Source organism: Callionymus lyra, chromosome 17, assembly GCF_982586985.1.
Source record: "Callionymus lyra chromosome 17, fCalLyr1.hap1.1, whole genome shotgun sequence".
In the NCBI taxonomy this organism is placed as follows: Eukaryota; Metazoa; Chordata; class Actinopteri; order Syngnathiformes; family Callionymidae; genus Callionymus; species Callionymus lyra.
In genome coordinates this window covers 20,400,805-20,414,554 of record NC_141834.1, presented here as the reverse complement: position 1 = coordinate 20,414,554, position 13,750 = coordinate 20,400,805, and the positions used below count along the sequence as shown (strand labels likewise).

Here is a 13,750-nt window from a genome sequence, read left to right as displayed (position 1 = left end):
TGATTTCACAATAAAACCGGAAACACAAGGAGGAACAAGTAGACTCATGACACAAACAGAGTCATCAGAGGAGCCACCAGGAGGAGGAGACCAGCACTGACGGCAGCGTTGCACAGATCACCCTGACAACACTTGATAACTGTCTTTTTTACAAGGCTCTTCGTCAGTGTTGAGCTCGCTGAAGAGTCACACAGCACCTTGGAGGCACAGCCCTTCAAAGCAGGGGTGGGCAATTACAATTCTTCAAGGGCCACATTCAATTATGTGAATGTTGTTAGGGGCCGTCAAGCAAAAAGAAAGACGAAAAAATCCCAAAAAATAAAGGACATGCGTCATTAGGCCATGACATTTATTAAGCTAAATAAGCTGCAAATCTATTCTTGTATAGATGAGTTTTTTTCAAAACATTTCTTAATTAACTTAAACGTTTTTTTTGAGGGATTAACATATACTCGAAAAATTACACACAAAAAGGAGGGAAGTGTTATGTGAAAATGTAAATTAATAGTAAATACAAAATACATCTGTTAATGCATTAGAACCATTTATACATAATCATACTTTGACATTATGAGGGCCGCATGAATACAGTCAAAGGGCTGCACTTCGCCCAGGTCTGCTTTAAAGTTTGCGTTGGGCCTGATAAAGACAGAAGTTGATTGTGTTTATTGACCCAGGCTGAGGTACCAGTTTACTACACACACAGGAAGAGTCGAGGATTTACCTGTGGTAGTGATGCAGTAGTCTTCAGTACCCAGACAGCTCAGAGTCTTTGAGCAGGAAACACCATCACTTTGGTAGCACTTCTTACCATTTGGGGTATTTTTGGAGGGTTCATGAAAAATAGAAACACATTTGAATGAATCATGAAAAATCTTTGAACGTCAATTTGGATGAATAAAATTTGTCTGAGATCATTTGTTTCCAATCATTTGGAATGGATTTTATTAAATGATCTAATAAATATAATAAAATGAGTCAAGCAGCATTTTTAACGTTAAAAAAAAAATTAATGTTGTGTCATTTCATTATCAGTGCTTGATAAGAAACTCTTCTGACTTGCTCTGTTGAAGTCTTTCTTCTCCATGAAGGAGTAAGCCTCTTATCATGAACATATTTTTAACTTATTTCTTTATAAAGATGCTCTGAAATCTGGGCGAATGAGAGGTTACGGGAGCCGAGTCCAATATGACGTAATAATGGCTTCACTCCTCCTCCGGCCAGCTGAAATCACGCCGGCTTTGTTTATACAACGAGTCCCTTGGAGAGATCACTTGACACTAAACCAGTGTGAGGAGAGTGTAAAGAGAACAACTCACTCGGTGCTGGTTACAACGGTCTGAGGAGGTCAGCAGCACTCTACACAGTGTCCACGGTGCACTGCCTCCCCCCCTGAGATGTCTAATGGTTGTTCAGAATCTCTTTGAAGCCGTACAGAAGTCGTTCTCCGTGGCCTCAACAAACTTCTTCCACTCCTAGGTTTTTGCCTCAGCTACAGCTGAAGATGCAGCCCGTCTGGCCTTCCGGTAACTATGAGTTGCATCAAGAGACCCACAGGCCAAAAACCCCTGATACGTCTCTTTATTCAGACTGACGGCATCCTTCAATGTTGGGGTCCACCAACGGGGTCTGTGATTGCTCCCACAACTCGCAGCGGCCACCTGATCTCCAGGACTCCGCCTGCATCACCTGGACTTCCCCAGCAGCAAGAACCACAATGAGTGAATTAAGGACTTGTTTATTGGTCATTGGTCTGCAACCGAGTCCTCTGCCTCATCACAGTACACTGATGAACACAAATCCATTATTTTGGACTTAATAATAACCTTCTTATGACACTCCTCTTAATGTGCAAATTTGGAAAATTCAATGAAACCAGTCAAGGAAAAGAATAAAGTATATGATGACAAATATTTATTCAAAGACAGAGGGACAGCAGTGTTGTGATGCTGAGAGTGTTAAAGCCAAAGTTGAGTCATCAGAGGAGCCACCAGGAGGAGGAGACCAGCACTGACACTGACGGCACCGTTGCACAGATCACCCTGACAACACTTGGAAACTGTGTTCTTCTCAAGGCTCTTGATGGTGTTCAACATCAGTGTTGAGCTCGCTGAAGAGTCACACATCACCTTGGAGGCACAACCCTTCAAAGTTTGTGTTGCGCCTCCAGCCGTCGCTGATAAAGACAGAAGATGTTTGTGTTTATTGACCCAGGCTGAGGTACCAGTTTACTACACACACAGGAAGAGTCGAGGATTTACCTGTGGAGGTGATGCAGTAGTCTTCAGTACCCAGACAGCTCAGAGTCTTTGAGCAGGAAACACCATCACATTGGTAGCACTTCTTACCATTTGGAGAGTTTTTGGAGGGTTCTTGAAAATAGAAACACATTAGAATGAATCATGTGTGACAATAAACAACCGCTGATTCTAAATACATCATTTTTGTTCTCTCTATTCTATATATTCTTCTACAGCAGGATATTCAGAATAGATTTGATTGGAATTAATTTCACAAGGATTATAAACAAATGTTTTTGAGAGTTGATGTTTCCAAGCATAAATGAAGCCAATAATTTGTATTTCATTTTATCAATTTATTTATTTGTGTCAACAAAATTAAAAAAACGTTTTACTCAAAAATAGTGCAATTAATCTGAATAACTTGACAACAACTAAACAACTTAAACAGAGAAAGGAGAGTGTAAAGAAAACAACTTACTCGGTGCTGGTTCACTGTTACAACGGTCTGTATCACAACACTGCATGTTGGCAGCAACTCTGGATACTCCATAGTTGATGGAAAACTCTGTTGAACACTCTTGAGGAACAGCACAACCTTTTTCATGCTCATCTGAAATCTGAGCACCATCTGGAATACAGAAAAATATTATGTAAATTCAAATGATCAATACAGTAGCAAACCTGGGAACATTTAGTTTATCAACATACTCGCATATACGATCATTCTCATGGCACCACATCTAGTTGGTGAGGGACACGTCCCAGGATTGCTGGTGCAGGTAGGTGGACTTCCTGCTGGGCACTGATAACAGGTGAGGGTCAGGACTGGAGGGAAACAAATCGTATTAATTATCACAAAAGTGTTTGCTCAACCATAGAAAAAAGTGAATTTTATAAGTATTTAATTCAACGATAACTTGCCTGGTGAGAGGAGTCCGACTCCGACGATCAACGCAAGAAGATACATGTTGAAAACTGAGACTCGAACACAGAGCAGCTCCAGCTTTAAACACTGAGGTTCCGAGGGATACGCCTTCTACATCAGGTGACCTTCAATTTAACTTTTTTTTTCTGTAATCACATGCTTGTTCCCTCAATAAAGATATAAGTAAGTGTAATTTCAGTGGAGAAAATATGAAACCAATTAAGAGTTAGTCTTGTGTGTTTTTTTTTTATTCTGGTAGATTTTATTATCACAGTAAAACTAGTTATTCTTTTATGATACTTTATTTTTTATTACCTTTATTGAGTGAATGTGGAGTTTCTTTTGCTGACATACCGCTTCCTCCTCCCTTCTTTTTCCACGTATCCGGGTTGGAGTCGCAGGAGCAGCAGCATCAGCAGGGAGGCCCATACTTTCCTCCCCCTTAGCTACATCGTCTAGCTCTTCCCGGCAGACACCGACGCCTTCCCAGACCAGTCGAATGACATAGTCTCTCCAGTTTGTCTTAAGTCGACCCTGCGGTCTCCTAACTGTAGGGCATGCCCTGAACACCTCAGATGGGAAACGTCCTGGAGGCATCATAAATAGATGGCCAAGCCACCTTAACTGACTCATCTCCGGATGACCTTGCTTCTCACTCCATCTCTAAGAGAGAGCCCAGCCACCCATACAGATAGAACTAATTTTGGCCGCCTGCACCCACAACCTTGTTCTTTCAGTCACTACTCGTTGGTAGTTGATAGTTGCGAACATGTCCAGGGAAAGCTGAAGGTCCCGGTCTGAAGTCCGACTTAATAGCGGCTCTGCAGACCAAGCTTAGGAAACAGACAGTCGAGGGAAGCTGAGGACTGAGATCCACCTATAGTTGGAACACTTCAACAAAGTTTACCAATCCATAGGTACTTCCCACAACGACCATGCGATGTTTCAGAGACATGTCTGCCGTGACAGCCCCCCAATATCCAAGGCTTTGAGAAACTCAATAGATCTCATCTACCCCCGGGGCCTTGCCACTGAGGAGCTTTTTAACCACCTCAGAAACCCCTACCCTAGAGATAGAGTAGCCCATATCAGTCCTCTGACTCTGCTTCCTCCTCGGAAGGCATAACGGTGGGATTAAGGAGGTCTTCGAAGTATTCTTTCTAACGATTAACAAGATCCAGAGAGGAGGTCAGCAGCACTCTACACAGTGTCCACGGTGCACTGCCTCCCCCCCTGAGATGTCTAATGGTTGTTCAGAATCTCTTTGAAGCCATACAGAAGTCGTTCTCCGTGGCCTCAACAAACTTCTTCCACTCCTAGGTTTTTGCCTCAGCTACAGCTGAAGATGCAGCCCGTCTGGCCGTCCCGTAACTATGAGTTGCATCAAGAGACCCACAGGCCATAAACCCCTGATACGTCTCTTTATTCAGACTGACGGCATCCTTCAATGTTGGGGTCCACCAACGGGGTCTGTGATTGCTCCCACAACTCGCAGCGGCCACCTGATCTCCAGGACACCGCCTGCATCACCTGGACTTCCCCAGCAGCAAGAACCACAATGAGTGAATTAAGGACTTGTTTATTGGTCATTGGTCTGCAACCGAGTCCTCTGCCTCATCACAGTACACTGATGAACACAAATCCATTATTTTGGACTTAATAATAACCTTCTTATGACACTCCTCTTAATGTGCAAATTTGGAAAATGCAATGAAACCAGTCAAGGAAAAGAATAAAGTATATGATGACAAATATTTATTCAAAGACAGAGGGACAGCAGTCTTGTGATGCTGAGAGTGTTAAAGCCATAGTTGAGTCATCAGAGGAGCCACCAGGAGGAGGAGACCAGCACTGACACTGACGGCACCGTTGCACAGATCACCCTGACAACACTTGGAAACTGTGTTCTTCTCAAGGCTCTTGATGTTGCTCAACATCAGTGTTGATCTCGCTGAGTCACACACCACCTTGGAGGCACAACCCTTCAAAGTTTGTGTTGTGCCTCCAGACGTCGCTGATAAAGACAGAAGATGTTTGTGTTTATTGACCCAGGCTGAGGTACCAGTTTACTACACACACAGGAAGAGTCGAGGATTTACCTGTGGAGGTGACGCAGTAGTCTTCAGTACCCAGACAGCTCAGAGTCTTTGAGCAGGAAACACCATCACATTGGTAGCACTTCTTACCATTTGGAGAGTTTGCAGTGGGTTCTTGAAAAATAGAAACACATTTGAATGAATCATGTTTGACGATTAGGAAATTTCTGATTCTTTCAGTTGGAAACAAGAAAAGGAACTGAGGAACCAACAATTGAAATTGAATTTGAAAATTGTGACAAACACATCAACAATCAAAAAAAAACAAAAGCAAAAAGCCTTGAGGAAAATGTAAAAAAAAAGGCTTTCTCTTTAACTTTTCCATCTCCCAAATAAAAGCAAGATTTTTACCAGAAACAGTTGATCAATTGAATATTGAGCACAGATTTGTGTAAAATGACTAAATGATATTTAAATAAACATTGTTGCCTCTTTTACTGAAGCCTTTTCCACATTCGGTGATGGATCCTTCCAAGAGTCTTGGATCCGGATGGTTATCACGAAATCTACCGTCATTTTTTAATGATTTTGCCAGCAGATAGTAAGTAAGTAAGTAAGTAATAGTTATTTCTAAAGTGCCTTCATAGACCAGGTTCACAAAGTGCTTGAACAATCAAAAGCAATACACAGATCATCAAACACAGATGTTTCTTGAAGGAGTTAGTAGATCATCAAACACAGATGTTTCTTGAAGGAGTCAGTAGATCATCAAACACAGATGTTTCTTGAAGGAGTTAGTAGATCATCAAACACAGATGTTTCTTGAAGGAGTCAGTAGATCATCAAACACAGATGTTTCTTGAAGGAGTCAGTAGATCATCAAACACAGATGTTTCTTGAAGGAGTCAGTAGATCATCAAACACAGATGTTTCTTGAAGGAGTCAGTAGATCATCAAACACAGATGTTTCTTGAAGGAGTCAGTAGATCATCAAACACAGATGTTTCTTGAAGGAGTCAGTAGATCATCAAACACAGATGTTTCTTGAAGGAGTCAGTAGATCATCAAACACAGAGATGTTTCTTGAAGGAGTCAGTAGACACCATCAGTAAATTCTGATCCACAGGCCTCAGAGCCCGAGCTGGGGTGTAAGTCTGGATCAGATCACTGATGGAAGGTCTGACCATGAATAGTTCTGAAAGTAAGAACCAGAATTTTAAAATGATCCTGAAAGAATATGGAAGCCAGTGAAGAGTTTTAAGGATCAGAGAAATGTGAGTTCTTCTACTAGAGCAGCTCAGAATTCTGGCTGCAGAGTTTTGTATGAACTGCAGGCGAGACACATCCTTCTTGTTTAGTCACCAAAATAAAAATTTAAAATCATCTATACGAAAAGACACAAAAGCATGGATTATAAACTCCAGATCAACAACTTACTCGGTGCTGGTTGGCTGTTACAACGATCTGTGGTACAACACTCTATGTTGATGGTGCTTCTGGATACTCCATAGTTGATGGAACTCTCTCTGCATTCTTCAGGCAAAGAGCAGTCCTTTGAATGTAGGTCTAAATCCTCAGTAGCACCTGATGTACAAAAAAGTCATGTCTCGTGTCTGTTGAAGTCAACAAGTGGAAAAGATTATCAACGTACCAACATATACAACTATTCTCAATGCACCACAGCGGTAGCGCGGCGAGGGGCACACCTGGGGGGTGCTGGTGCAGTTTGTCGTAATTCCTGCTGGGCACCGATTACAGGTGAGCGTCAGGACTGGAGAGAAACAACACATTCTTGAACATAATGACTCTTATGTATCTTTCCTCGTCCTCAAGAGTCAAATATACGTTTTTTTTAGATTTGGCCCCAACTTGCCTGGTGTGAGGAGCCCGACCCCGAAGAGAATCCCAAGAAAATACATCTTGAAGTCTGAGACTCAAACACAGACCCAGCAATAAGTAGCAAGGTTGAGAGGGAGGGGTTTCCAGGCCAGAAGAGACCAAGAGAGGTGGTCTCTCACTCACTATCTTTCTCTCTATCGCTCTCTCTCTCTCTCACTATCTCTCTCTCTCTCTCTCTGTCTCTCTCTCTCTCTCTCTCTGGCCTGTCCATGAACTCTGGGTTATAGAAGAAATATTCATGAGCTAGAGAAAAAAATTCAAATACAGGCTTTAATTTGAGATAATAACAGAAACAGAAGCTTAAAATAAACATATCGACAAACAAAAACAATTCTACTGATAAATCATCTTCTTTAGACATTAATAATAATAATAATAATAATAATGATGATTATGATAATAATAATAATAATAATAATAATACAAATAATTATTATTATGATGATGATGACGATTATGATAATAATAATAATAATAATAATAATAATAATAATAATAATAATAATAATAATAATAATAATAACAATGATAATAATAATGATAATACGAACTTTTAGTTTTCTTTTAGTTTTCTTAAGAGTACATGGAGCAGAACGAGACATTAATGATAATAATATGAATAATTATAAAAAAGTAGAGGAAAAGGAAAGATATCCAGTGATGTGTCTTCTTCTGAGGACCTTCTTTTTGGAACAGAATGAGACGTTAATATTAATAATTGTTATTGTTATTGAGGTCTGTGGATCAGAATCTACTTATGGTTCCACGCACACGGCTCAGGACCAGAGGAGAGAAATCTTTTCAGGCTGTTGCTCCTAAGCTTTGGAACGATCTTCTCTCTCTTTGCTCTTGATGATCTACTGACTCCTTTAAGAAACATCTTAAGTCGTTTCTATTTGTTCAGGCTTTTCCTTGATTTTCTGGAACTCCTGTGTTGTTCTCAGTATTATCTTGATCTTTAAAGTATGTACTTTTTTGAGTATTGTTTTGATTGTTTAAGCGCTTTGTGACCCTGGTCTGGAAAAGCGCAATACAATAAAAATGACTTACTTACTTACTTACTTATTATCATAATGACAATGACAGGAGACTCTAGTAAAAGTCAAGAAAAGATACATATCCACTGATGTATTTGAGAGTACATTTGTTCACATGTTTGTATGTGTCAGCAAATACGCGCCTCGAATGTTCTTCATGGTCATCAGCTTCATCAGCCCAGGTTGGAAAACAGGGTTGGGCGACAGAACAAAAGTAAACAGTCCAAGGGAGTGTTGGTCAATGATTCATCTCCAACTGCTTTTCATTCATTTAAAATGTATTTTAAACACTCTTACCACGTGGATAACACTTATTTTTAACTAATTTAAAGTGTATTTGAAACACTCTTACCACGTGGATAACACTCATCGCAGACCAAGGGAGGCGAAGAGGAGAGTGCAGGCAGGGTGGAACGAAGAGACGTTCCAGGTGAGTGAGTGGGAGTGAAATTAAAGTTTATAGGACAGTTATAATGTCCGGATTAGAGACAGAGGACACGTAATTGGGTCAGAAATGAGCACATCACGAGCTAAACTCGTGTGGGGGAGTTGGGTCGGAGGTTACAATGTCAATCATTCACTCCTGAGTCATTGTTTTTGGGTAATCTAACCATTTGATATCTTGGTTTAGTCATGAGCAATGTTTTTATTTCGTTCTTTACTGCCCTTTATAAAAAAGACCCTTTTTGAGCGAGAAGGAAGAAGGAATTTGGCGGTGTAAGTACTGACAACAATAATCCAGACGCCCAGTTCTGAAGAATATTTCCAGGCCATCATTAACAGAGTTTTTCTAAATATTGGGAAAAATTTAAAAATCACTATATAAAGAAATGTATTCTGTACAAACACTAACATTTTTACAACTGCAAAACTGCATTTTGGTATATATTTCTTAAAGAACTTTCAATATATTATTATATATGATTTATTTTCCTTAAATACACTCACCACATTATTGGTTCTTCAACTGCTGATGGGGCAACGATAAAAGCGACACAAAATCAAAGATCATTATTTGGTTATCATACATGGAATGCACGTCGTAAAACAAACTTAAATATTGTCTTGTGTTACTCGTTCGTGAATTTTAAAATCTGTTTTCACCACAACGTCACACCGCAGTATGTGAAGTGCTTTGTCACATGATTCTCTGTTTGAACGACACAAGTTTTATACACAGGGTTTTTACTCAAAGAATCTAAAAACTTGTTCAATATAGATTTGTTTTTTTAAACCATCTGCCCAATGCAGTGTTTACTTTTCGATTAGCCAGAAAACAAAGCCTTGCTCAGCATCCAAGGTCCATCTTAAACGATGACAGACCATCATAAACCAGTGATAAATTACTGTACAAACACCTATCAAGTGTGTGTTTCTGCTTGATATCGTTAGAAGCTCAGAGCCCGCGATAATATTAATACCACACCTGTTCCTTATCTTATGACCGAACCAAACTCATTCCAGCGATTTTATTGTGTTGATTTTATTCATAGGATTGATCTTATATCTGTTTCACTACTCGTTTGGAAGAGTTTTGAGTTTTGAAATACACTTTTAATGTGTTTTTCAAAATGATTGATATTATCAAATAGTCCAGGGGCCTCATGTACTAAGAAGTTCGTAGAGCTTCTACTAAATATGTCCGTAAGGTGAAATCCAGAAGATGACGCAGTACAAAAATATTCAGATGCACGAATCTGTGAGCGACAAGAATTTAGGCACTTTTTCCTTCTAAATCTCATTCAACGTAGAATTAAATCGCAGACTTGTTCATCCCTTTCCACACCCTCATTTACATGTGCAAATCATATTTAAATGAAGCAGAGTCAGTGAGTTTTCTCTCCTCGATCAGAACAAACAAATGAAAACAAGAATTTAAACCGGATTTACAGTTTATATTCATTCATTTAAACATGTCTGACATGATCACATACTTACATTTAAATAGAGCAGACGAGCTCCGGTGTAAATGTTTATATTTTATATACAGTTATTAACGCAAATACTTTATTTATCGATCATTTAACAATCAGGTTTAACAAGAATAAAAGTGTAAACAAGTAACTTAAAGTGCTGAGTATTGATGATTAAGTTATATTATAAAAACAAGCTCATAATTCCTTTTTTTTTTTAATAGCATTAAGCATTATTCATTATAAAATGATCGATGTTTTCTAAATAAATACGGATCATTAATTTGGTGAATGAGAACATATTAATAAGTTTAATAAGTTAACTACTGTGTGTTAATTTATGATCAATATTGATCATTAATGTAACTCTGATGTGAACATCTCAACAATGGTGGAACCAGCTGATCCGGGCGTACGCCACCTACACACCTTGCGGGAATTATGAACGTTGTACCGCTCTTTTCAGTGTTTATACATATGGACTTTGACGTGGAAAGGTTGCTAAGCAATTGTTTGCGCGTAAAACCCCTTAGTACATCAGGCCCCAGGATATATTTTTTAAGCGAGCTCTAATCTTGAGCTAAAAATAAATTAACATGTTTGACATATACTGGGTTAGTCCTGCAGCCTCAAAGCAAGAAGGTTCTACGTCATTTGGTGCTCCGCCCTCTAACCGCTTCGCAATTGGTTTATCCTCGAGGCCCCACACTTCCTCCTTTACAACTTGTAAGCAGAAAGCTCCTGACAGTGGAATGTAATGATGGCGAATGGATATTGAAATGAACAAAGGTGTGTGCATGAAGTGCTAAGCCTCCCTGAAGAGGGGAGAAACACATGTACGTTTGCCTAGGCCCAAATCACATGATGTGGGGCGTCATAGCTCAGATGGTAGAGTGGTTGCCTGCTTGTGTCGTTGTGTCCCCTGAGCAAGACACTTTACCCTGATTGCTCCTGATGGCAGATTCGGCGCCATGTGTTGCAGCCTACTCCCATCAGAATGTGTGAATGGCTGTCAAAGCGCTTTGTGACCCTGGTCTAGAAAGGCGCTATATAAATAGACATTATTATTATGATGACTGATTGTGTGGCCGAGCACTTCTCACTCTTGACAGTGACGGGAAGCTTTCGAGGCTTGTCGACCAACGCCGCATCAACGATCATGATTATGATCAAAACAGGTTAATAAAAATAGAAAAAAAAATAGAAAAAGCTTTATTCATCCCCAGAGGGGAAACACACTATACAATGTTGTTTAAGAAAAACAAACAACATGGCAGTCCTGTGAGGTACAGTCGACAAGCTCACGATCCAACGTGATGAGAAGAAAAAGATTGTTCATCCCTGATGGTGAACAGACCGAAACGAGGAAGACGACTGGCTCACTGCATTGAGTTGGCCATGGGTAATGTGAGAGCGATCCAAGTCTCTCTTGCAGACAACATGGCCCTCCTGCAGTGCACTCGACGGGCTCACTTATACAGTGTACTGCAGATGAGGTATAGGAGAACCACAGAAGCTGCCCTCCTCAGGATGAAGCGTGCATATGCTCTCCTGGAGGAGGTTCCGGGACTCATAGTTTGTTCATATTTTTCCTGAGATTTCAGGAATATCCCCAGAGGTCCCGTGTGGGAGTTTTCCCATGAGGAGCTGGACCTCTTGGACACAGACGTTGGAAGTGATCGCTCAGCAGGTGTCAGTTCAGCTCAGTGTTTAGACGCCCGGACATCAGATGCCCTGTCACCGATCATGCAGCAGCTGTGGGTGAGTGATCTCCTTCTTCTATAAAATACACTTTATGGCCATAGAGGACATGAAACGGATGATTTTTCTGTGGTTGATTATGAGGGTGTTACTGGCAGAGTGAGCAACTTCAAGCCTGTGACAGGAAGTTACTCGCATATTTTGAAGTCTTCACTGCTAATGCTAAGCTATCATGTTCCGCTGCTCAGAGCTGGCGAGGTTTTTACTCTCACCACATGACTTAAAGTGTTGTCTAACCTTAGTCCGTTCTTTCATAGTCGGGTCTGTCCACACAGATGAGGAACAGAACCCGATCACTGTCTTGTATTGCCCTTTAAGATACAGATGTCCGCAAGACCGGCTCGATCAGCTGTGTTTACCTTCATTTCCTCGGGACATTTGAGATGCCGGCCCAATGGTGGTGACATGTTTGAAGACCTGGTTTCGAGATCAGGATCTCCAGTGAGCCGGTTCACCTATAAGCAGATGTACACGAGACCGGCTTAATCAGCTGTGTTTACTTCACCTCCGTGTTGACATGCACTGGTCTGACGGGGTTTGACAGCTGATGAGGTAAGTGAAAATAGACCGGACATGTCTATGTTGACCGAAGGTTGTTCCTTCCCTCACAGCGTTGTCAAGAAATCACGGCACCATGGATGAAGTCACGTTTGGCTGAACGAGCTGAGTGGGACTCTGGACCCGGACATTCTCCACACGCTGGAGAATGCGCGGGCCCCCCGTATACATGTAGGCTTATGCATCCAAATGAGGGATGTTCTCTCACTGGTGTGCAGACAGGCCCCTGGACCACAGCTCCTGATTGGTCTCTTTCCTTCCTGTTTTTTTCCTGCAGCATTGCGGACGGACTGTGGCGACACTGAGTGTTCGCATCAGCCATAGCAACAAGCCACGTCGGGTGCTTCGGCGCGTACCCACCCTCTGGTGGTGCGTTTCTTACTGGGGGCCTACAGGCTTCGACCTCCTGTGAGGCCTTCCAGCCCTCGGCGGGATCTCCAGCTGGTGCTGGATTCTCTCGCAGACCTGACATTTGAGCCTCTTGACCAAGTCCCACTGGACATTTTGTTTGAGGTCTCGCTCCTTCTGGTACAGACATCCACGAAGAGAGCAAGCGAGCCTTGTGCTCTCTCCATTAGTCCGGTTGACAACACAGTTTTGGAAGCTTGACGTCATGTGACGTCAGCAGGCGCTGTGTGTGTCCCCCCCCTGGGGCTCACAGCAGCTCACAGGCGGCTTGGCTTGCTGCAAATGAGTGACATTTTGTCTTTTAAGGTTTCACTCCTTCTGGTTCTGACATCCACGAAGAGAACGAGTGAGCTTGTGCTCTCCCCATTAGCCCTGAGTGTCTTCCTTTGAGTCAAGGAGTCATCAGTGTCATTGCGTCCGATCCCAGCGTTCCGTCGTCCGAAGGTTCACAACTCCTCCTTTGAGCAACAACTCTCACGCTGTGGGCCTTCCAACTGCCGCCCCGCTTGGACCCGGGTCAAGATCGTCTTCACCTGTTGTCCTGTGCGGGTTTTGTTTTGAGGCGCCTGGCCTCATTCGGCCGCTCTGATGCCTTATTCATTTGCCACGGTAGATGTTGGTCTGGTAAGCCGGTCTTTCCTCAGAGGTCTCACATTGGGTGAGATCGGCCATTATCCAGGCCTAACAGGCAGCGGGTGGATCTGCTCCTAGCGAATTAGGGGCACATTTCACCCGTGGTGTGGCAGCTTCAGTGGCTCTTTCTTTTGAAAGTGTTTTTTGGGAGCCTCTTGGGCGTCCACCTCAGCCTTCGCTAGAGCCTATCTCCTCGACATGGCGACAGAATCAGTAGCTCCCACTGTTTTGGAGCGATTCCATGCCCACGAGGCCTGCGGCCCCAATGGATTTGGATCCTGGGACGGCGGTGCCCTAGTGATGCTGCTGTCAGGAGCGGCGTCTAGCTGGGGGTACA

The 13,750-nt window shown here is 42.0% G+C and overlaps 2 protein-coding genes across 2 annotated transcripts; both read right to left on the bottom strand.

Moving 5' to 3' along the window:
• Positions 1-1,949: 1,949 nt before the first annotated feature.
• Positions 1,950-4,758, bottom strand: LOC148062955 (uncharacterized). The gene is made up of 5 exons (XM_087812389.1): positions 4,605-4,758; positions 2,952-3,110; positions 2,722-2,871; positions 2,262-2,372; positions 1,950-2,176 (listed from the first exon to the last, which is right to left on the bottom strand). Exons 1-5 carry the CDS (start codon positions 4,756-4,758, stop codon positions 1,959-1,961), a joined length of 792 nt encoding a protein of 263 aa, XP_087668515.1. The 3' UTR covers positions 1,950-1,958.
• Positions 4,759-4,963: 205 nt separating this feature from the next.
• LOC148062954 (uncharacterized) lies at positions 4,964-12,195 on the bottom strand. The gene is made up of 5 exons (XM_087813022.1): positions 12,174-12,195; positions 6,856-6,975; positions 6,642-6,788; positions 5,268-5,378; positions 4,964-5,182 (listed from the first exon to the last, which is right to left on the bottom strand). The coding sequence occupies exons 1-5, from the start codon at positions 12,190-12,192 to the stop codon at positions 4,968-4,970; spliced, it is 612 nt and encodes a 203-aa protein (XP_087669148.1). The 5' UTR covers positions 12,193-12,195; the 3' UTR covers positions 4,964-4,967.
• Positions 12,196-13,750: the final 1,555 nt, after the last annotated feature.

What these genes read in the sequence shown, in the direction of transcription:
- LOC148062954 (XM_087813022.1), bottom strand. An exon ending in TAACAGCCAACCAGCACCGA is followed by an intron (nt 5,379 to 6,641) that starts GTAAGTTGTTGA and finishes CTATTTTTCAAG; the next exon opens with AACCCACTGCAAACTCTCCA. An exon ending in CTACTGCGTCACCTCCACAG is followed by an intron (nt 5,183 to 5,267) that starts GTAAATCCTCGA and finishes TGTCTTTATCAG; the next exon opens with CGACGTCTGGAGGCACAACA.
- LOC148062955 (XM_087812389.1), bottom strand. Translation starts at nt 4,758, where the DNA reads ATGACCAATAAACAAGTCCTTAATTCACTCATTGTGGTTCTTGCTGCT. An exon ending in GAGAATGATCGTATATGCGA is followed by an intron (nt 2,872 to 2,951) that starts GTATGTTGATAA and finishes TCTGTATTCCAG; the next exon opens with ATGGTGCTCAGATTTCAGAT. An exon ending in TAACAGTGAACCAGCACCGA is followed by an intron (nt 2,373 to 2,721) that starts GTAAGTTGTTTT and finishes TCTATTTTCAAG; the next exon opens with AACCCTCCAAAAACTCTCCA.